The sequence below is a fragment of the Erythrolamprus reginae genome, chromosome 3 (genome assembly GCF_031021105.1).
Source record: "Erythrolamprus reginae isolate rEryReg1 chromosome 3, rEryReg1.hap1, whole genome shotgun sequence".
NCBI classification, from domain to species: Eukaryota; Metazoa; Chordata; class Lepidosauria; order Squamata; family Dipsadidae; genus Erythrolamprus; species Erythrolamprus reginae.
In genome coordinates, this window is record NC_091952.1 from 172,462,151 (window position 1) to 172,486,407 (window position 24,257).

General features: G+C 46.2%; 1 protein-coding gene across 2 annotated transcripts in view; it reads left to right on the plus strand.

Moving 5' to 3' along the window:
- Window positions 1-24,257, plus strand: part of EXOC2 (exocyst complex component 2) — a 119,965-nt gene that overhangs the window by 90,764 nt on the left and 4,944 nt on the right. For both annotated transcript variants that reach the window (XM_070747169.1, XM_070747170.1), the window contains exons 24-26: window positions 11,097-11,152; window positions 11,790-11,912; window positions 15,893-15,954. In XM_070747169.1, the coding sequence (XP_070603270.1) occupies window positions 11,097-11,152; window positions 11,790-11,912; window positions 15,893-15,954 (241 nt within the window). The remainder of the gene's footprint in view (window positions 1-11,096; window positions 11,153-11,789; window positions 11,913-15,892; window positions 15,955-24,257) is intronic.

Genomic DNA, 24,257 nt, shown 5'->3' on the forward strand with positions numbered 1-24,257 from the left:
AGCGTGGACAGGCCCGTTCCTTGGCGCTGTCTCTCGGGGCTTTCGTGCTGAGTCCGGGAGCGAACTCGCTCCCCGACTCAGCACGAAAGCCCCGAGAGACAGCGTGGACAGGCCCGTTCCTTGGCGCTGTCTCTCGGGGCTTTCGTGCTGAGTCCGGGAGCGAACTCGCTCCCCGACTCAGCACGAAAGCCCCGAGAGACAGCGTGGACAGGCCCGTTCCTTGGCGCTGTCACTCGGGGCTTTCGTGCTGAGTCCGGGAGCGAACTCGCTCCCCGACTCAGCTGGAAAGCGCCGAGAGACAGCGTGGACAGGCCCGTTCCTTGGCGCTGTCACTCGGGGCTTTCGTGCTGAGTCCGGGAGCGAACTCGCTCCCCGACTCAGCACGAAAGCCCCGAGAGACAGCGTGGACAGGCCCGTTCCTTGGCGCTGTCACTCGGGGCTTTCGTGCTGAGTCCGGGAGCGAACTCGCTCCCCGACTCAGCACGAAAGCCCCGAGAGACAGCGTGGACAGGCCCGTTCCTTGGCGCTGTCTCTCGGGGCTTTCGTGCTGAGTCCGGGAGCGAACTCGCTCCCCGACTCAGCTGGAAAGCGCCGAGAGACAGCGTGGACAGGCCCGTTCCTTGGCGCTGTCACTCGGGGCTTTCGTGCTGAGTCCGGGAGCGAACTCGCTCCCCGACTCAGCACGAAAGCCCCGAGAGACAGCGTGGACAGGCCCGTTCCTTGGCGCTGTCTCTCGGGGCTTTCGTGCTGAGTCCGGGAGCGAACTCGCTCCCCGACTCAGCACGAAAGCCCCGAGAGACAGCGTGGACAGGCCCGTTCCTTGGCGCTGTCTCTCGGGGCTTTCGTGCTGAGTCCGGGAGCGAACTCGCTCCCCGACTCAGCACGAAAGCCCCGAGAGACAGCGTGGACAGGCCCGTTCCTTGGCGCTGTCACTCGGGGCTTTCGTGCTGAGTCCGGGAGCGAACTCGCTCCCCGACTCAGCTGGAAAGCGCTGAGAGACAGCGTGGACAGGCCCGTTCCTTGGCGCTGTCACTCGGGGCTTTCGTGCTGAGTCCGGGAGCGAACTCGCTCCCCGACTCAGCTGGAAAGCCCCGAGAGACAGCGCCAAGGAACGGGCCTGTCCACGCTGTCTCTCGGCGCTTTCCAGCTGAGTCGGGGAGCGAGTTCGCTCCCGGACTCAGCACGAAAGCCCCGAGAGACAGCGTGGACAGGCCCGTTCCTTGGCGCTGTCTCTCGGGGCTTTCGTGCTGAGTCCGGGAGCGAACTCGCTCCCCGACTCAGCTGGAAAGCGCCGAGAGACAGCGTGGACAGGCCCGTTCCTTGGCGCTGTCTCTCGGGGCTTTCGTGCTGAGTCCGGGAGCGAACTCGCTCCCCGACTCAGCTGGAAAGCCCCGAGAGACAGCGTGGACAGGCCCGTTCCTTGGCGCTGTCTCTCGGGGCTTTCGTGCTGAGTCCGGGAGGGAACTCGCTCCCCGACTCAGCTGGAAAGCCCCGAGAGACAGCGTGGACAGGCCCGTTCCTTGGCGCTGTCTCTCGGGGCTTTCGTGCTGAGTCCGGGAGCGAACTCGCTCCCCGACTCAGCTGGAAAGCCCCGAGAGACAGCGCCAAGGAACGGGCCTGTCCACGCTGTCTCTCGGCGCTTTCCAGCTGAGTCGGGGAGCGAGTTCGCTCCCGGACTCAGCACGAAAGCCCCGAGAGACAGCGTGGACAGGCCCGTTCCTTGGCGCTGTCTCTCGGGGCTTTCGTGCTGAGTCCGGGAGCGAACTCGCTCCCCGACTCAGCTGGAAAGCGCCGAGAGACAGCGTGGACAGGCCCGTTCCTTGGCGCTGTCTCTCGGGGCTTTCGTGCTGAGTCCGGGAGCGAACTCGCTCCCCGACTCAGCTGGAAAGCCCCGAGAGACAGCGTGGACAGGCCCGTTCCTTGGCGCTGTCTCTCGGGGCTTTCGTGCTGAGTCCGGGAGCGAACTCGCTCCCCGACTCAGCTGGAAAGCCCCGAGAGACAGCGTGGACAGGCCCGTTCCTTGGCGCTGTCTCTCGGGGCTTTCGTGCTGAGTCCGGGAGCGAACTCGCTCCCCGACTCAGCACGAAAGCCCCGAGAGACAGCGTGGACAGGCCCGTTCCTTGGCGCTGTCACTCGGGGCTTTCGTGCTGAGTCCGGGAGCGAACTCGCTCCCCGACTCAGCACGAAAGCCCCGAGAGACAGCGTGGACAGGCCCGTTCCTTGGCGCTGTCTCTCGGGGCTTTCGTGCTGAGTCCGGGAGCGAACTCGCTCCCCGACTCAGCTGGAAAGCCCCGAGAGACAGCGCCAAGGAACGGGCCTGTCCACGCTGTCTCTCGGCGCTTTCCAGCTGAGTCGGGGAGCGAGTTCGCTCCCGGACTCAGCACGAAAGCCCCGAGAGACAGCGCCCCCCAGACCCCCAACCCGGGTTTGGGGGGCTGCTAGGAAGCCCCCCATGCCGGCGGCAAACAGCCGCGCCGCCCCCAATCTTCGGCTCCTCGCTAGCGCTGTGGGAGTAAAAACACCGTCTGCACATGCGCAGACTGTGTTTTTACTTCCGCATCGCTACTTCGCGAAAACCCGCTCGTTGCGGGGGCTCCTGGAATGGAACCCTCGCAACGAGCGGGGGATCACTGTATTGTGAAATATTTTGAAAACTTTAGCCAACCAGCAGCACCTTTATCACCTGTTTTGAAATTCATCTAATCAAAATATGAAAAATTAACATATTTCCTCTTGGAGATCGGTAATTTCCCAAAATTTGTAGACCAATGTTGTTCAAGCAACTCTCTGCCCTATGAGTGGGCAAAAAAGGGGAGAAAATAAGGCACAGGTACAGCAGAACTTTATCTGATGAAATTAGGTGTTCATTTAGTGACCATTTTGCTTAACAACTAAGTTGTAACTAATTGCAGTCGTTTAACAAGGACTACCTGTATGGCCCAGTGCTTAAAAAACATCTTTGTCATCTAATTTGACTAAATATCGTTTTAAAAAATCCCAAGATTACAAATCAAAACACTGACCCACTCTAATCAAGTGGTTCAATTATTTTTCTGTTGTTTTGGGCTTTATTACATGTAAATTTTGAAGCTGCACTGTAGAGAAAGATGAAAGTACTGAATGGCCTAATTGGCTCTCTGACTAATAATTATTTATGGGTGGGGGGGTGAAATTTATATTTGGTCTTAGTTTTCATGACCTCATTCATTAAATGAAAATGAACAGTCCTTTAACTGTTACTTAATAAGCACACAGTCATCTGACTATCTTGTATATGATTAGTTTGAAGGACAAAGCAAATATTATTATGCAGAGAGAGAAGATTAGTTAGAAAACGATCCAGGTATTTATGATTGGTTATACGTTATGCTGTCTGTTTCTTTGTCAAACAAGTTGGCAATTTATGGGAAAATTAGAATGTATATTTAATATAATTGGGCTTCTATTATCTCCATGGCATTCCAGGTATTTCTATCAATGTAAGCTTTCTCAAATCACCAGATTCCCTTTTGCATTTTCCTTAAAAGCTCCAGGATATTATTCATAAAGTTTGAGTGACAAACAAAATACATTCATAAATCCTACATATCTTCAAGTCCATTTTTCATTTCAAAATAGCTGTCATTTCATCTCGCAAAGACAACGACAGGCCATTATTAGGGCAACCACAGGTTTATGGACATACATTGCATTTAAACTATTTGGTTTATTGAAGAAATTGGTATAACAACAACAACAACAATAATAATCATCATCATCATCATCATCATCCTGATTGTGGAGAAAAAGAAAGTATGGATCATCGACATCGCAATCCCAGGGGACAGCAGAATTGAGGAGAAGCAGCTAGAGAAATTAGTGAAATACGAAGATCTAAAAATCGAGCTGCAACGACTGAAAGTGGTCCCAGTGGTACTTGGCACGCTGGGCGCAGTGCCAAAGGATCTCAGCGGACATTTGAAAACCATCGGAATTGACAAAATTTCCATCTGTCAATTGCAAAAGACCGCTTTACTGGGATTGGCAAACATAATTCGCCGCTACATCATGCAGTCCTAGGCGCTTGGGAAGCGCCCGATTGGTGATGAAATACAAAATCCAGCATAGTGATCTCGTTTGCTGTGTTGTATTGACATAATAATAGCAACAACAAAACAACAACAATAATAATAATAATAATAATAATCACATTTATGCAAAACAAAAGTATAAATTAAAATTATTCCATATTTCTCAGATTTTTTCTTAGAAGTCTGGAATAACTGAGGAATTGCCTCCAACTATATTGAGATTATTTGTACCAACAAGTATAGCTTGGTCATCTGATGAAAGCTTGGTCACTCCTTCTTTATAGCCTTTACTGGTCCCACAGTGGGCTTGCCATTTAATTGAGAAAATTGGTCTCATTGTTAGCATTAACATTTTTTTCAAGCCGAAATTAATATTTAAATTAATTTTGATTTTATATTTGATTTGTAAGCTACATCTGATATTCTAGTAGTCAGCACTCTACATATAAAAAATAGTATGTCTTTATTTTTAACATATAAAGGAGGGAAAACCCCTGAGATATAAATAACCCACTTTCTGAAATTTATTTTTGTCAGGCAGGTAGAGCTCGTGCAGAGTTAAGGGATTAAAAACAGGAAGTGTTATTATAGGTGGGTTGTCCTTATGAAGACTTTCCAGAACTTGCCTACACAGTTCACGTTTTCTTCTGACAACGATATTGAACCAAAATTGAACTATCACATCTTCAGATCCTATGATTAGTGGTGAAAGGTTTCCAATAAAAGCAGGAAATTGCTCACCCTGAAGAGAAATAAATGAGCTTCTTACATGCAGATGATCATCACTTCCAGCAATTGTTTTTCTCTCTGCTTTAAGTAAGCCGTATTGTCTTCTTATAACCTAACGCATGTTTGAAGTTTTAAATTTTAAATTGTAATACAAGATTTCCTATACAGATTAGTTTGGATGGTGCAGGCTAATAAATTTTGGTCCCTTTGACAGTATTCTTTAAAGAATAAAATCACTCTGTCTTAAGGAGTTGCTTCTTATATTGTAGTCAAGGACTTTAAGCACAAATTTATCAAGCACTCTATAAAGTAATCTGCCTGCTAACTGATCGACGTCAGTTATTACAAATAACTGCTCTATTTAAAAAAAAAAACCTTTGAACAAGGTGTTGAGCAGAGCAATGTAAATGAGATTTGCAGTGCTGTCTTAGATTTGATAAAGGGCTTCTTCCTCTTTCACTTCCCACTGAAACAGCATCCAATTGTAGGTCATTTCACAGAGTTAAATGTGATTTCAGTGGAAATAAACATGGCTTTAATTTCTGCTCTCTCTGACACATGTACTCCACGTATTAGCTGCTCAGGTTCCTATAAGCATCAAAAGTCCCTTCAGTCTTTCAGTATGGTTCGGAAAGGTGCATATTTACTAATCCTGGTTTGTAGATTCCTAATTCTGCAGATTCGATTCAACAAGTTTTGGCTACATCGTCTGTGTTCATGCGAGGACTTCAGCACAGTTTAAGTCATTTTATGCTAGTAGACCACTTGTACAATTTTCATTTGTTAACTTTACACTCTTTTTTTTTTTGCAATTGCTTATTAAGTGGAAAAGGGGGTCTTTGTTCCCAACTAGACGAGGCTTGAAGAGTTTGCTTGCTTTTAAATTGCATTTTTGAAGACATAAATGCACCCTGATTTTACCATCCAAATATGATTTATGGGGAGAAAAGGGGATTAAAAAAGAGCACCTTGGTACGTGTTAGAACCTTGCAAAGAGATTCTTCCCAGTTGTTCTTCTAATGACAGCATGAAAAAACTGCCCAGACAGAAAGATCAGCATTATTATTTGCAGAACTATTTCTGTTTCATGTACACTTATGTCTAAACGCAGGACTCTGCTTTTTATTTCATTGTTTTTCTGTTTTCAGTATGAATAGATTTATGCTTAAACCACACTATTTGAAAAAGACTTTTTCTAGGCAGATACTGATCAGTCCCCCTTTTTATGCATTCCTGGGCTTCAAATGCTCAAGAAAGACTTCTGCTGTCTTATTCAGGAACCCTGTCCTATTTGTACAGGGAGTGTCTACTAACAGTTCCTCATGCCCTTATCATCCCAAGGTTCGACTACTGCAATGCTCTGTACATGGGGCTACCTCTGAAAAGTGTCCGGAAATTACAAATTGTGCAAAATGCAGCCATGCGAGCTGCCATGGGCCTTCCAAGGTATGCCCATGTCTCTCCAGCACTCCACGGACTGCATTGGCTGCCAATTGGTTTCCGAACACAATTCAAAGTGTTGGTTACGACCTATAAAGCCCTACATGGCATTGGACCAGATTACCTACGGGACTGCTTTCTGCCGCATGAATCCCAGCGTCCGATTAGGTCCCACAGAATCGACCTTCTCCAGATCCCGTCAGCGAGACAATGTCACCTGGCAGGGCCTAGGAGAAGAGCCTTCTATGTGAGGGCCACGGCCCTCTGGAATCAGCTCCCCCCGGAGATTCACACTGCCCCCACCCACCTCGCCTTTCGAAAGAACTTAAAAACTTACTTATGCCTTGGCCATTCAATGTTTAATATGTTTGGTTGTACAGTGTTCCCTCAATTTTCGCGGGGGATGCGTTCCGAGACCGCCCGCGAAAGTTGAATTTCCGCGAAGTAGAGATGCGGAAGTAAATACACTATTTTTGGCTATGAACAGTATCACACGCCTTCCCTTAACACTTTAAACCCCTAAATTGCAATTTCCCATTCCCTTAGCAACCATTTAGATTATTACTCACCATGTTTCTTTATTAAAATTTATTTTAAAAAAATATTTATTAAAGGTGGACGAAAGTTTGGTAATGATATATGACATCATCGGGCAGGAAAAACCATAGTATAGGGGAAAAACCGCAAAGTATTTTTTAATTAATATTTTTGGAAAACCGTGGTATAGACTTCGCGAAGTTCGAACCCGCGAAAATCGAGGGAACACTGTATTGAATGAATGATTATGATACTTAGTTTTTTATAATGTTTTTAGTTAATTATATTAATTGGATCTGATTGTAAATTGTATATTGTTTTATGGACATGTTGGGAGCCGCCCCAAATCCAATTAATAAAATAAATAATAAACCTGCCCGGACATAACCGCTAATACTGTTCCTATACAGTAGCCTGCAGGGCTGTGCACATCTTTGCAGTAAACCTTTAGCGACCGTGGTTAGACACAAGTACTTTCATTATGCCATCCTTTTTCTACTGCATTAACTTCGCTGTACTAGACAAAAAATGGCTTCTTGGCACAAGCATTACAGAAAATGCTTTTCATCAAAATGAAGTCATTGAATGTGGTAGATGCACTCCTCTTCAGTGGTTGTATGAGATTGAATTCACTGACTTCCAAGAGGCATTTTGTCTTGTTGAGATGGAGAAGCGCTTCAAGGGAGATTAAATCTGAGATGACCAAGTGGCCCCCTTTATCCCTCCTTCGAAGCATCTGGTCAAAGGGGACATTTTGTTTCTGAGATTTCAATTTCCAGAAACTGTTTCAAGATGGCCCCTTCTCCAGATCTCCAACCCACTTTTCTCTGGCCACAGTTCTCAACGGCCTCACCATTTGATACACAAATACAACTGTGGATGGAAACTTTGGTAGCATATACTTTTAAAAACAAGGCCATGAGCAGATATTTTTTCTTGCTCTTACGATTCCATGAATGCATTTATTCGGCCAAAATATCTCCGGGACCGCCTTCTGCCGCACGAATCCCAGCGACCGGTTAGGTCCCACAGAGTTGGCCTTCTCGGGTCCCGTCGACTAAGCAATGTCGTTTGGCGGGACCCAGGAGAAGGGCCTTCTCTGTGGCGGCCCCGACCCTCTGGAACCAGCTCCCCCCAGATATCAGGGTTGCCCCCACCCTCCTTGCCTTTCGCAAGCTCCTTAAAACCCACCTCTGTCGTCAGGCATGGGGGAATTGAGACTTTCCCTTCCCCCTAGGCTTATACAATTTATACATGGTATGCTTGTATGTATGAGTGGTTCTTTAAATTGGGGTTTTTTAGATTGTCTTTTAATATTAGATTTGTTTACATTGTCTTTTTATATTGTCGTTAGCCGCCCCGAGTCTTCGGAGAGGGGCGGCATATAAATCTAATTAATAATAATAATAATAATAATAATAATAATAATAATAATAATAATAATAATAATTAACCAATCAATTTTTCCTCATGGCTTTCCCAGGGATATCAAGATTAGAAAAAGAAGGGGCTTTGTGGTGTGTGTGTGTGCAGTTCTTAATTCCCTAAGCAAAGCAATGACTGTTTCTTGCTAAACTTCATAATTCCTTCCCTTTTATCCACTTGCTCAGTGAGGTAATGGTGTCTGCTTAACGCCAGATGGCATATTCTACGTGTCCCTGGGGAATTTCCAAGATAGAGTTCTGTGTTTTTTACTCAGTGAGTCAGGAGGTATGTGGGTGGGGACAGTTCTCTTGAATGCCATGACATCATGTGGTGCCTATGACTGTCTTGGAGGTTTGCGGGATTTTTTATAAACCATCAACTGACCTGTAGATTAGTGGCAAAATAATGAATGAGTAGAATCCATAGAAACATGCATTCAGGTATAGTGAGAATATTTCTGTCTCTCACTGGCCTTGAACAGGAAGTTTGCACTCCTGTTTAAAATACATATAGATGTAACTCTGTAGTGGGTAGCTCAGTGTATCTTTTTTGAAGGGGCAGAGGCAAGGCAATGTCTTCAAGTGAATGTGATGGTTTTATTTTTCTTGAGCTGCTTTAGCTGGTCTTTCCCAATGGCAACTCAGTTCCATTTCTCATACCTATCAAATACGATAGAGCTTCAATTAATAATAAGTAGCCAAATGAAAATGGTCATGTACAATTTACCTTCTACAAAAGGGGTCCCTAAACTTGGCAACTTTAAGACTATGCTGGCTGGAGAATTCTGGGAGTTGAAGTCCACAAGTCTTAAAATTGCCAAGTTTGAAGACCTCTGTTCTACAACAATTTGCTTTGGATAGACATTTACACATAATACAGGGTGTGTTCCAAAAGTAATGCAATTTTTTTTTTAAAGTAATTTTTTGAACAAATTTGCACATACACTTAAAATTCTTCATAGTACTGTCCTTGGGCCTCTACGCATTTTTTCCAGCGACTCTGCCATGACCAGTACGTGCCCTGGAAGGTGTCTTCGGGGACCTCTTGCAAGGTCTTCATGACAGATGATTGGATCTCTTCTATGGACAAAAAACGGGTTCCTTTCAGGGCTGGGAACAAAAAGAAGTCTGCTGGGGCAACCTCAGGACTATGGGGGGGGCAGTGTTGGCACCTGGTGTTTGGCCAGGAACTTGCGGACTCGTAGTGCATTGTGGCAAGGCGAGTTTTTTGTCCATAGAAGAGATCCAATCAGCCTTGGGAGACGTCCCCGAAGACGCCTTTCAGGGCACGTACTGGTCATGGCAGAGTTGCTGGAAAAAATGTGTAGAGGCCCAAGGATAGTACTTTGAAGAATTTTAAGTGTTTGTGCAAATCTCTTCAAAAAATTACTTTAAAAAATAATTGCATTACTTTTGGAACACACCCTGTATATTCCTCAGTGTAACTTAGTGGAGTAGATTATTTTCAGAATTCAAGGCTTCGTTTAATTAAATGTTCTTGTGCTGTAGTAGGTTGATCATGCAGGACCTGATCGTTGATTTAGAAGAATAGTTGTTGTACATGCTTGTTTTCTTAAAAGTGGAGTTATATTAGAGGTAACTTCACAGTAGCTGTAATGTCATTTTGTGTGTTTTTTTGTGTTAATGGAGGAATTGTCTCAATAACATATTGGACCATTCTTTGAATGCAATCCAAAATTAACTGCACTGCAAGTTTCTAGTTATTTCAAATGGGAATATTTTAAAATAATGTTTCCATTCATTTTCAGTATAGATATTTTAACTGCACAAACTATTTACCGTATTTTTCGCTCCATAAGACGCAGTTTTTTTCCTCCCAAAGTAGGATGAAAAATCAGCCCCGTCTTATGGAGCGAAGATGCAGGCAGGGAGGGGGGGGAGGCGCTGGAGCAGAGGGGGGCAGCGATATACAGTAGAACCTCGACATACGAATTTAATTGGTGCCGGAAGGAGGCTCGTGAGTCGAAAAGCTCGTATGTCGAAACATTGTTTCCCATAGGAAACAATGGAAAAGCGATTAATGCGTGCAAGCTGGATACTACAGTACTGGCAGCGAACTGGAGCAGCAGCTCCGCCTGCGTCCCGGGAAAGCGGCCGCCCGGGCCGAGTGGATGGCGGCGGGCGGGGCTTGGCGGCGGGCGGGACGCGCGAGGGAGCGAGCGATCCGGCGTGTCGGGCTGCCCGGGAAGGCGAGCGGTGCGCGGTAGGCGCGGGGACAGGGGGGGGGAATCGTCTGAACGCGGTTCCGAGTTGGGGGTTCGGGGGGGGGTGCTGGAAAGCCCCCCAGGCCGGCTGCGATCTTTTAAAACAGCCGCGCCGCTTCCCAGCTGACTCCTGAAGCCAAAAGCGAACTTCCGCGCTTCAGGAGTCAGCTGAGAAGCGGCACGGCTGTTTTAAAAGATCGCAGCCGGCCTGGGGGGCTTCCCAGCACCCCCCCGAACCTCTAAAATCTAGGTGCGTCTTATCAGCAGGTGCGTCTTATAGAGCGAAAAATACGGTAAATATTACCAAGAGTCCCATCCTGTTGAAATCTGTGTGTCTTTTTTATTGGCAACGTGGCAACGAAGTCACTAGAATCAAAACTCTCTATTACTGAATATTCATACACACAAACATACACCAAGTGTTTTAAAGAAGGAAGAGAAAACAATGCCACGAGACTAGGAACTTATGGCTAATAATCTTTGCAATAAGGAAATGTGCCTTTCCCCATTTTGTTTTCAAAAAGGAAATAAATGTGGTGGTGTGGTTGGAAGGAGCTTTCACTTTCTGTATGCTGATACTAATTTTGCGTTTTTAGTCGAAGAAGCCAGCATGGCATAAATACATTGGAACAACTTTTTATGTGTTTGTCTATGTCTTTTTTTATTTACAGGTGTCAGAAACTATGTAAAGGAAGCTTTAGTACACATAATTGCTGTACATGCAGAGGTGAGACTATTGCAACTTATCCAAATGAATGCCAAAAGAGTATGTGATATTTGTTTTCCGGTGCCAAAAAAATAGATTTTAAAAAGTTACACAAAAGGTAATTGTAGTGATAGCTCCTTGTTTCATCTTCACCAACTCTGCAGCTATCTTTCAGAACAATGTTTCTCAACCTCAACAACCTTAAGATGTGTAGATTTCAACTCCCAACATTTCCCAACCATTGGGGGTTCTGAGAGTTAAATCCACACATCTTAAAGTCTCTGAGGTTTGAAAAGCTATTTTAGAATACAGTAGAGATAAAAGAAGGACAAATCTTTTTTTGTTGCACATTCCTGCATTTTTCTATTGTGTGCCAGCTTTTTCCTTTTAAAGATTTAGTAAGAGAGAAAATAATGGTATCTGATTTTTTTCCATGGGAAACCAATTTTAAAATCCACGGCAGAACAGATAGAAAACCCAATTGAAGACATTTAAGTATGTGCAAGCTTTAGATTTCTCCTGAACTTTGTCAGAAAAGGGCTTCTTAGTCATGCAGCCTACCTTTTGAAAGCTGCCCTCCTGATAACAACTATAGGAAAATACAGATAGAGAGAAATAAATGCAGAATTTAACATTGTGTTTCATTTGAAATCTTCAGGTATTCACCATCTCAAAGGAGCTTGTACCCAGAGTTCTGTCAAGGATTGTTGAAGCAGTTGCCGAGGAACTCAGCAGATTAATGCAGTGTGTTTCATCTTTCAGCAGGAATGGGGCTCTTCAGGTAGTCAAGTTATGGGATGTTATTGTTAATGGGTGTGTATTTCTGCTACAACCTTGGGCACTTCCAGACAGACAATTCTTTTTCATGCAGTTTTCCTAAAATCCCGCAGTTCTAGCTGGTTGAATTCACAATAAATGTGACCAAAAATATCTTTGAGTTAACCCAAAGGTGCTTTTTTTTCAAGAGGCAACTGGACTTTCTGGTTTTCCTTTTGTTCTGTCGGGCTCTCTGGTAGAATCCTCCCAAAAATTCACAGGTACAAATTTCAGACACACACACGTTTGAAAATTCAAAACAATGTTCTTTATAATGAAAATTCACTTAAACTAAGCCCTCTTTTTGTATAGCAAAGAGCACTCGTCTCCAAACAAACTGGTAATTTGTACAAGTCCCTTATCAGTTCTGTGATACTTAGCTTGCAGCTGTGAGGCGATTCACAGTCCTTCTTCTTTCACAAAGTGAAACACACTTTGCTCTGGTTTAGTTTCAAAGAGGGGAAAAATCAGCACACAAAGGTCAAAGTCAGCAAAGCAGGCACGAAACACAACGATCAGATAATCACCCACAATGGCCAAACCCACAGGCTGCTATTTATAGCAGCCTCACTAATTACCACAGCCCCACCCAACCACAGGTGGCCTCATTTTCTTTGATAATAATCTCTCAGTTGTTGCTGCCTATGCATCGCTCTCCTCATGCGTGGCTGTATCATTAACTCTTGTTCCGAATCCAAGGAGGAGCTAGATAATTGATCTCCTTCTTAGCTGTCTGCCACACTCTCCTCCTCCCTGTCACTCATGTCTTCTTGATCAGAGGAGCCTTCATCATCAGATTCTTCCGGGAGCAAAACAGGCCTGCAGCATGTGGATGTCTCCCCCACATCCACAGTCCTTGGGGCAGGAGCTGGGCCAGAGCTAACCACAACACCTTTGAAGACGTTTTGCTTCTAATCCAAGAAGTTTGTTTAGCTATGACTGGATGGTGGGGGATGGAAGGATTTATACTCCTTGCAGAGAGCTGGACATGTGCATTCTTTTAGTGAGTGTAAGGTCACCTGGTGTCCCCAGGTGACCCCAGGATCACCTGAATAGTGCAAATTGGTGTGGAGCCTTCTTGGTACTGCTCAAAGGACTGCATTGTAGATTGGAGACAGGTGATGTCATAACCTTTCCCTTCTGTTGAGAGAGGACTGTTCAATTTTGATATAGATAGCCTCTTTAACCCCTCATTCAAACCAGCGGTCTTCTCTGTCCAAAATGTGGACTTTGTCTTCACCCCTGGCCTGGATGACAGAGAATCTCCATAGACATCTTTTGAGTTAAGATGTGCATCAGATAGCTAAAAGAAGCAAGCAGGCTAATTGTACAGGAACAAAATTCTTTGAGTTCCACAAACATTCATCCACATAATTAAGTGGATAATTACAAAAGAAATAGTGATATTAGTTAAACAAAGAGAATTAAGAGACTTCAAAGAAATAAAAACTGCAGCATTAGAAAGCGCTCAAGCGGTAGTGGTATTGGGCTGGAAAGAGTCTAAAAAATGGACATTACAGAATTGGTACTGGTACATGGTGGATCACATTCATTTTGAAATCATGGAAATAAGATTAAACCATTTTTCTGAAAATAAATTGGAGAAGCTGATGCTACGATGGAATAAGGTGAAAGATTATATGCTGAGTAGAATTTGTGACGAAAATGTGAAAAATAAACTCCAATCACTCTTTCAATAGTAAACAAATGCAAAGTAGAGTTAAGGAAATAAAAGAATATAAATTAGTAAATATTTGAACCCCCCCGCATTTGGTGGTGGTGGGATTGTCAGTCGGGTGGTGGGCATATGCACTGTGCACCGTTTTATGTTTGTTTTATGTTAAATTCAATGTGCAAAACCAATAAAAATATATTGGGGGGGGGAGTTCCACAAACATTGTATCAAACATTGATATGATGTACTGATATACGATACGATGATCGATAGTCAAATGCAGTCAAATAATAATTAATTATGTTAGCACTTTTAAGACTACAGTATATGAATTTTCTGAAGCTGTTCCATAAATATATAAATACTGATACCATATATTTGATTGTAATTCTTCCTTTGAAATCTATTGTCAGGGATCTGTAATAATTTTTTTAAAAAAAACAGACACTCCTTAATCCAAGGAATGACTCTTACGGTAGTTTATTCCATCCACAAGTCGAAAACTTAAGATGACTTTTTTCCAAAAAGCACAACCTTTGAAACTGGATGGTTTAGCTTTTGGATTTGAATTTACTCTCAAAACCCATTACACTACAGTAATATGAAATGGGTAGTTGTATATGGTAGATGCACCTTAAAAATCACTCACCTGAAAAGTGGGAAATGTTAGGTTTTTCCCACTGCCATTTTCCCTGGCCTAAGTCTTCGGAGAGGGGCGGCATACAAATCCAAGTAATAAATAAATAATAAATAAATAAATAATAGCCTCTGAGTATTTTAGTCTCAACTAAAAGCTAGGGAAGGCTACTGTAATTGGGGGTGGATGGGGGAAACTTCCTTCTTCTCTTTAAGCTCCATTCATGCATAATCATATACCATGGCTCCCCAAACCTGGCAACTTTAAGACTTGTGGACTTCAACTCCCAGAGTTCTCCAGCTCCTAGAGTTCTCCAGCCAGCTATCCTGGGAGTTGAAGTCCACAAGTCTTAAAGTTGCCAACTTTGAAGACCTCTGTCACACAAACACAGTTCCTTTCCCTCCCCACAAAACAAAATGCAGATTTTTACTCTCGTGAACTTCCTTCCTCTTTGGTAAACTATACATATTAAGAACCCAAAGCATTTCTGTGTTAAAAAAAAAAAAGTACAAACATAATCTAAATTGCATTGACATCCTTTAATCTCGAAAGACCATGGTATCATGCTCTGGATTCCCCAGAGCATTAAGCCTGGGTAGGTTAGTATGGAGGATACTAAGTAATACTAAATATGGAAACTATATAATACAGTGATACCTTGTCTTACAAACGCCTCATCATACAAACTTTTCGAGATACAAACCCGGGGTTTAAGATTATTTGCCTCTTCTTACAAACTATTTTCACCTTACAAACCCACCACCACCGCTGGGATGCCCCGCCTCCGGACTTCCGTTGCCAGCAAAGCACCAGTTTTTGCGCTGCTGGGATTCCCTTGAGGCTCCCCTCCATGGGAAACACCACCTCTGAACTTCCATGTTTTTGTGATGATGCAGGGGAATCCCAGAAGCAGAAGCCAGCAGCGCAAAAATGGGCACTTTGCTGGCAAAGGAAGTCCAGAGGTGGGGTTTCCCAGCGAGGGGAGTCTCAGTGAAATCGCAGCATCGCAAAAATACAGAGGTCCGGAGGTGGGGTTTCGAGGAATTCTGTGTTTTTGCAATGCTGCAATTTCACTGATGCTCCCTTTGCTGGGAAACCCCACCTCCAGACTTCTGTTGCCAGCGAATCGCTCGTTTTTGCATTGCTGGGATTCCCCTGCTGGGATTCCCCTGCAGCATCGCGAAAACACAGAACTCCGGAGGTGGGGTTTCCCATGGAGGGGAGCCTCAGGGGAATCCCACCAGTGCGAAAACGGGCACTTTGGCTGGCAAAAGGGGTGAATTTTGGGCTTGCACGTATTAATCGCTTTTCCATTGATTCCTATGGGAAACATTGTTTCGTCTTACAAACTTTTCACCTTAAGAACCTTGTTCCGGAACCAATTAAGTTTGTAAGACAAGGTATCACTGTACTCAGATTGACTTTAATTGATATCTGAATGTCCAAATCTACAATTGTCTTTAAATTCATTAAATGAGATAATATAGCAACAAAAAACTTTTTAAAATAAAAATTAAGGGCTCTTATTTGTGCTTGCTGCAATAAAACTTGTCTAAAATTTGTTTAGCAGATCCTAAATATTGTAAAATCAGATGCTGAAGGTGTTAACCCTGGAATTTTTTTTGTTCTTCAGGCTCGACTTGAAATTTGTGCCTTGAGAGATTCTGTGTCCGTATTCCTCACCTCCGAAAGCAAGTAAGTAAGAAAAAAAAACAGCATCAATTAACACTTTTAAATAATAAAAATAATAAAATATGCTCCAAATGAAAATGCCCATAAAATGTCTTAATGTAAACATGGGTTAATTGAGATTCCCAATACCATGTTTGTGACCTGTGGAACTATTTCTGATCAGATACAAAAAAATAATAGAGGCTTCCTGTTAATTTTGAGGAGGAAAACACACATATGTATGGGTAAGCCTTAATGGAGCATCACTATAATTTATAAAACTTTTTTTAAAACTTTGACATCACACACACCCTAATGGAAGAAAAAATAAAATAAAATCCATTACATTCATGGTCACCGCAAAACATTAAGCTGAGCCCTTGTAATCAAATGAATTTATTTATATATTTCCATTCCAGCTTAAAACTGCATATGACTCCATAATTTTCTTGGTTTTTATTTGTTTAGTAAACAAAAAAGGGGGGATAAGGAGGCGAACCATGAATTTTGTATAGGATTAAGCTACATCCCTTCCTTAAAATGTCAGTAGGTGTTTCTGTATTTTGCAATCTTTCAATAGCCAGTACTAAAATTAGTCTTCCCAGCCTTCACTTCCAATATCTGTTGGGTATGGGAAGTGAAGTGCCAATATAAATAATCTCTCTCTCTCTCTCACTCATTCACTCTCTCTCTCCCTCCATCCCTCTCTCTCCTCTCTCCTTCCCTCTCCCCCTCCCTCTTTCCTTGTGTAGTTGTTTGTTCCAAACATCTTCATGGGAGAAGATTTTCCTAGGCAAATTCAGGCAACTCTATAGCTTTCAGCACATTTTTTCCAATACAATATTGGTTGGATTCTTTTGCCTGGAAATAATTCAAGGCCAACACTTTTAGTATTGTGATGATGATGATGATGATGATGATGATGATGATGATGATGTATTTAATTCAAGGTAGTAAGCCAGTGGTGGGTTTCTCTTCTCTACTGGTTCGGAAGTGCATGCATTGCGTCAGATGTGTATGTGCTGTGCATGCCCGCTTGCTACTTTTCTGTGTGCGTGCATCATATCTGGTACTGATCTTCCGCGCACGCACAGAGAGTTCTTTGCCAGCCGCTTTCAAGTGGGGAAGCGGTTCGTGGGCGTGGCAAGCCGGCCATCACTACAGGTTTGGTGAACGGAGCCATATTTCCACCATCGGCTTGCACAGACCGGTTCGAACTAGTAGCAACCCACTGTTGTGAACAAATCTAATGGTCCTGCTTTCTATTTTCCCTGCAACATCAATCCTGTGAGATGGGTTGGGCTAAAGAGACTGTGACTGGCCAAAAGTCATTCAACAAGCTTTCAAGCCTAAGGAAGACCCAAATCTCAGAGTTTCCTGGTTTCTAGCCAAGTGCCTTCACCACTACACCAAAGTGGCTTACATGAATGGTATCATTTGCCCAGGTTCGCCTGGTGCACCAGTTGCGGCCCTATTTGGACAGGGAGTCATTGCTCACAGTCACTCATGCCCTCATCACCTCGAGGCTCGACTGCTGTAACGCTCTCTACATGGGGCTACCTTTGAAAAGTGTTCAGAAACTTCAGATTGTGCAGAACGCAGCTGCGAGAGCCATCGTGGGGCTTCCAAGATTCGTCCACGTTTCTTCAACACTCCATGGCTTGCATTGGCTGCCGATCAGTTCTCCCATGTCTCTGGAAGGAGAGTCCAGCATGGGTTTAGCTCGAGTCTTATTGGTAGGGACTGAGTTATAAATTAATATAATTATCATATTAATTAGGTACCGCCCCCTTGCTGCCCCTGTACCTCAGTTTTAAAAAACTCAGTCGAGGATAGGGACTCTGAGTTTTTACTCCTGAGGGAGTAGTCTTAGAAATGTTGATTTAATGGATTGTTATTGTAATAAATGTAATATGAATGTATTGCCTTTAATCTTGTTTTTTCTGTTTTCACAGATCATTACATCGTTTAGGGGTTTCTGCCCTCCGCGGGAAGCGTCCCCAACGTTCTCCTCATGGGGCCTCTTCTCCCCGCAAGTACTGCCCTGAAGAGGAAGGTTGAGCTGGAGATCCCTGACCTCCGTGGCCATATCTAGCTTGTTCACCCCAAGTGGGAGGGGTCCGCCCCCTACCCACTTAAGGGGGCAGCAGAAAACGTTTCAAACAAAAAAAAGAAAAGGCTGAGCCTGGAACGAGCGGCAGGCGCGCTGCCTGGCTGAAGCCGGGATCAGCTTCGGAGCGCCTCACAGCTGATTGCTGTCAAATGGCTCAAAGCGCTCGCAGCCGAAGCCGCGGAAGAGAGCGAGCGGCCGCTGGAGACTCCAGCGGAGAGCGGGGAATCCCCAAGCCTTCTTGACAGCCGCAAGTCACGGCGCCTAAACGGCCGTGCATATCGCAACCAGGGGAACCTCACCCCCCCCAAGGGCGGCAGTTGGTAGCGCCCGCCATTTTAGCTTCAAAATTGACGCGCGGGAGGAATTTCCCGCTCGGATTTTGGCGCGGTTTGGCAGGGCGCCAGGAGCCAGGCTTCTATTCTGCCCGGCAACACGCCTCATTGGCTCAGCTACTCACGTGGTGAGCAACTGTCACGGCTAAGGCTGTCATTCTGTGTGGATTCAGGCTTCGTGTAGTGATTCTGGTATAACAAACTTCTACAGTTTTGTGAGTAAACGCTGCCCCATTACTCTAACAAGGATGGCTGATCAGCAGGTGGATCAGGGAGGGGAGCAACTCCAATCTGCTCCGGCACCCCCCAAGGGCAAAGAAAGGACTTCTTCTAAGTCCAAGGCCAAGTCCTCCCAAACCTCTTCCTCTTTGAAGGAAGCTGAGAGAAAAATAAGGGCTTTAGAGCAACGCTTAGATGCAGCATTGGCCTCTCCAGCCTCAGGGGTTCTGCATATACCCCCATTCCAGCCGCTTCCAACAGCAGGGACACTGGCATTGGGAGCTCTGGGTTCTGCTACAGAGAGGGACTGGTCTCCAGACCGTCAAGCCTTACCATGCCCAACTCCACCATTGCCCTCACCTCATGCCAGATCAGAGAGGCCTGCCTCAGTCAGCCAGGCTTACTATGGGCCTTCTACTGCAACCCAGACAACTGGGGCCCCTTCTGCATCTTTCACACCTACAGCTGCAGGGCTTAGATCCCAAGCTGATGCCTGGCAGGCCTTCCCGCCATCCCTGCAGGACATGATTGCCAACGTTTATGCGCAGGGAATGGCGGTTGGGGCCCAACGTGGGACACCTCCATTACCGCAGTCATACCATCCCAGGGACCTTTGGTCAGCACCACCGCCCCCCCCTGGGCTGGATTCACTTGCAGGAGACACTGGGCTGCTGGAAGAAGATAGTGAGCATGGGAACAATGAACTGTCTGATGATGAGTATGCCTTTCCAGAACAACCCGCTCCCACGGGGCTATTTAAGCCAACATTATTTAGGCTACTCTTGCACAAGGTGAAACAAACCTTGGATGTGCCAGGTGCGGCGGCACCTCCGGATGCAGGTGATGGACTTAGAACTTCTGCTTCCCTGTGTAAGGAGCAGCCCAGGGAGTCCGATACTGTTCCTGCAATGGAGATATTCTTAGAGAACATCAAGCGCACCTGGCAACACCCAGCAGCGGCCCAAGGCCCCTCTAATGTAGAGCGTTGTTTCTACACATTTGATAGCGAGATGGAGAATCTATTAGTTTCCGCCTGTGGACAAGCCGGTAGCCACAATGGTGTCCAATGCTGCCTTTCCTTCCGAAACGGCGGATAGTCTTAAGCCAGATGAGAGACGGGCCGAAACCCTCCTGAAGAAGGCCCACCAGATGGCAGCATGGGCCCTACGGGCTGCATCAACGGCATCCATCTTTAATAGGGCATCCATCATGTGGCTCCAGGAGGTTCAGGCTCGGATGGGACCTGAAGATCCTCGTCTCAAACAGGATCTCAACAAGCTCCTGGCGGTGGCTGAATTCTCGGCGGACGCTACTTTGCACGCGGCGAAGTTTGCCGCAAGGGGAATGGCCTCTAAGATTTCTTCTCGATGCCTACTTTGGCTTCGACACTGGTAGGCGGATGCCAAGTCGAAGTGGCGCTTGTCATCTGCCCCTTTCGAAGGCACGAAGTTGTTCAGGGAGGTGTTGGAGGCTGTCCTGGTGGAGGACAAGGACAAGAGGAAGGTCCTCACCAGATCCTCTAGGCGCCAAGATCGCAATAGCACGCCGTACCGACGCCGGCAGCCATTTCGATGGGACCCAGCTTCCGGAGTTACCCAGGCTTCCAGGCCTTATTCACAAGGCCAATATGGTCAGTCCTATTCGTACCGAAGCGATAGGACCTACTTCCAGGGCCGGGGCAGAGGATATCAACCGTCAAAACGGCCCTTTCGAGGCTCCAACCAGCGAGGTTTCCGTGGAGCCAAGTGACTCCACAGGGCAGGTCCCTTTGGGGGGAAAACTCCAAAGGTTTTGTACCGCCTGGACGGCCACAACCTCCGACGCTTGGATCTTGGACACAGTGACCCGAGGGCTCCGCCTCGAATTCTTATGTCTCCCACCTACCCATTTTGTGCCCTGTCCAGTACCCGTCGATGCTGCCAAGCGGGCATTGCTGGAGCAGGAGATCGCGCATCTCCTGGAGATCCACGCCATCGAGAAGGTGCCAACCCACATGTAGGGCATGGGGTTCTACTCCAGGGACTTCATAGTACCCAAGACATCGGGAGGTTGCAGGCTAATTTTGAACCTGAAGCACCTAAACAGGTACGTGTTATACTGCAGGTTCAAAATGGCCTCCCTTCGCACCATACTCGCGTCAATCAGAACCAGAGATCTCATGTCATCCATCGACCTGAAGGAGGCGTATTTGCATGTCCCCATCCATCCGGGGCACCGGAGATACCTCCGGTTTTATGTCCAGGGGAAGCACTACCAGTACCGGGCGATGCCATTTGGCCTATCCTCTGCACCGCGTACCTTCACGAAGTTACTGGACTCGCTAATCGCCTTCTTACGGTCCCGATCGATAAGACTAATCGCTTACTTGGACGATATCCTCTTACTGGCCAGGGATCTGGCGACAACGCAACATTCAGACCTTAATCAACAGGTTGCAGCACCAGCGGATGGTAACGCTGGCCCTGTTATCCAAGGTGCTCGGGACACTAGTGTCATGCGTGGACATTGTCCCCTGGGCACGGTATCATTTTCGCACGTTGCAATGGACATTACTCCCATACCAGAAACGACGTGTCAGTCATACACACAAACTAGTCCCGGTAGGAAGCCGCCTACGAGACTCCTTGAAATGGTGGCAGTCCCGGGCAATACATCGAGGGTCTCCCTTTGGCCACTTACACCACGTCATTGTGACCACGGATGCAAGCCTCCTGGGTTGGGGGGCACATGTGGACCGCCACGTAACTCAAGGGTTGTGGCTTCCCCAGGACTTGACCCCTACGAATATCAACTTCCTGGAGCTGAAAGCGGTCCACCTCGCCCTGCTAACCTTCACTCCGTTCCTTCAGGGAAAGCATGTGCTGGTTCGTACGGACAATGTCGCGACCAGAGCGCATCTCAACCACCAGGGGGGGACCAGATCTCTCAGGCTGATGGAGGAAACTCAACTCCTCTTCGACTGGGCAGAGGTCCACCTGGCATCTCTCCACGCGGAGCACATTGCGGGGGAAACCAATACTCAGGCGGATTGGCTAAGTCGGCAAACAGTGGACCCAGGGGAGTGGAGTCTGACCCCACTGTTGTTCCAGCAGGTGACCAAAAGGTTTGGCAACCCGACGGTGGATCTGTTTGCGACTCCGTACAATACTCAGCTTCCCCGGTTTTATTCCAGGTTTCCCACGCCGGGAGCCGAGGGGACCAATGCCTTACACTCTCCGTGGCCCAAGGAACTGCTATACGCCTTCCCGCCAACGCCACTGATCCCCAAGGTGATAGAGAAGATCATAGTGGAGCAGGCGGAGGTCATCTTGATGGCACCCCATTGGCCGCGGAGGGTTTGGTTCGCCGACCTAATGGGACTCTCAATTGCTCAACCCTGGAGGATTCCGGACAACCAAATCATCCTCACTCAGGGAGCAATATTTCATCCGGAGCCACAGTGGTTCCATCTGACCGCTTGGCGCTTGAAGGGGACAGATTGAGAGCCTGGCATATTCCTGAGAATGTCATCACTACGATCCAGTCGGCCAGGAGGCCTTCAACGACTAGAATTTACCAGGCCACTTGGACCGCATTCGCCACCTTTTGTAGACATAGACATCAGCGACCGCAAGATGCTAGTGTGGTAGTGGTGTTGGAATTCTTACAATCCGGACTAGAGAAAGGGCTGGCTCCCAACACCTTGAAAAGGCAGGTGGCGGCTTTGGCAACGATTGTTCGACCTGAAAATGGTGGTTCGTTGGCTCACCATGCCTTGATCAGGGACTTTCTGAAAGGGGCTGCCAATAGGCATCCTCCACCAATACGACGTTTTCCTACTTGGGATCTTACCATAGTTTTACAAGCGCTCACAGCGCCCCCATTTGAGCCGCTGAGGACGGTTTCTTTAAGGATGTTATCCCTTAAGACAGCGTTCTTGGTGGCCATTACATCGGCACGACGGGTGTCGGAACTGTCTGCCTTGTCAGTAAGGCCGGACCTTTGTACGTTTCATCCTAATAAGGTCGTTCTCCGTTTGGACCCAACGTTCATACCAAAGGTCAACACCCATTTTCACCGGACACAGGAACTTGTCCTGCCAGATTTCTGCGTGCATGGGTCACATCCACTGGAGCTTAAGTGGCATAAAGTAGACGTGCGCAGAGCTGTGAAACTCTATATTAGGCGCACTGCTCCTTTCCGCAAGTCTGAGGCTCTGTTTGTCTCTTTTGGTCAACATCGATTGGGCCTCAAGGTGTCTTCGCAGACCATTAGCCAGTGGTTGAAGCTTTGTATTACAGAGGCGTACAAAGCAGATTCCCGGACGTTGCCTAGTGGAATCACGGCTCATTCGACTCGTAGTGCTGCTACTTCAGCGGCATGGGCCACGCAGACATCGATAGAGGACATCTGTAAGGCGGCCACGTGGGCCTCTCCTACCACCTTTATACGGCACTATAAACTGGACACATTTGCTTCGGCCGAGGCGTCCTTTGGGAGGAGAGTTTTGCAGCAAGTGTGTGATCCTACCAGGACATGATTCAATGATATCCCTCCCTGGAACACTGGAACTTGGGTATATCCCATGCTGGACTCTCCTTCCAGAGACATGGGAGAAGAACCGTTGTACTCACCTGAACAGTCTTCTCCAGGTCCTGGAAGGAGAGTCCATACCCTCCCATTGAACCATGGTTATTGTGGCATTCAGTTACTGGTTGTGGTTGGTTGTTAAATAAATTTCTGTTATTACTTGAATTCGTTTTTTAAAACTGAGGTACAGGGGCAGCAAGGGGGCGGTACCTAATTAATATGATAATTATATTAATTTATAACTCAGTCCCTACCAATAAGACTCGAGCTAAACCCATGCTGGACTCTCCTTCCAGGACCTGGAGAAGACCGTTCAGGTGAGTACAACGGTTCTTTCCGGTCACAATTCAAAGTGTTGGTCATGACCTTTAAAGGCCTACATGGCAATGGACCAGATTACCTCCGGAACCGCCTGCTATCGCACGATTCCCAGCGACCGATAAGGTCCCACAAAGTTGGCCTTCTCCGGGTCCCATCGACTAAACAATGTCGTTTGGCGGGCCCCAGGGGAAGAGCCTTCTCTGTGGCGGCCCCTGCTCTCTGGAACCAACTCCCCCCAGAGATTAGAACTGCCCCCACCCTCCCTGTCTTTCGTAAACTACTCAAGACTCATTTATACTGCCAGGCATGGGGGAGTTGAGATAGCTCTTCCCCCTAGGCCATTACAAGTTATGCATGGTATGTTTGTGTGTACGTTTGGTTTTATAATAGGGGTTTTTAGTTGTTTTTTATTATTGGATTGTACATGTTGTGTTTATTATTGTTGTTAGCCGCCCCGAGTCTATGGAGAGGAGCGGCATACAAATCCAATAAATTATTATTATAATTATTATCATGACCACTGAGTAACAACCGACAATTCATTAGCTTTCTGTACCCAGGAGTGTTTTTTCCTGACTATTGTGAAGCCTTGTGGTATATGGAAAATCAATTGAGTGAAATTTCAGGCCTACCTATTACTAGTGGAGAAAAATAGTGTGTACTGTAAATAGATATTCCCTAAGAGGTTTTTTTATTTTATTTTTTAATTATTTCCTTCAGTGAAAATTCATTAGTGTCACAGGTCCATTTGGATTTCTCAGGAAAAATCTTTC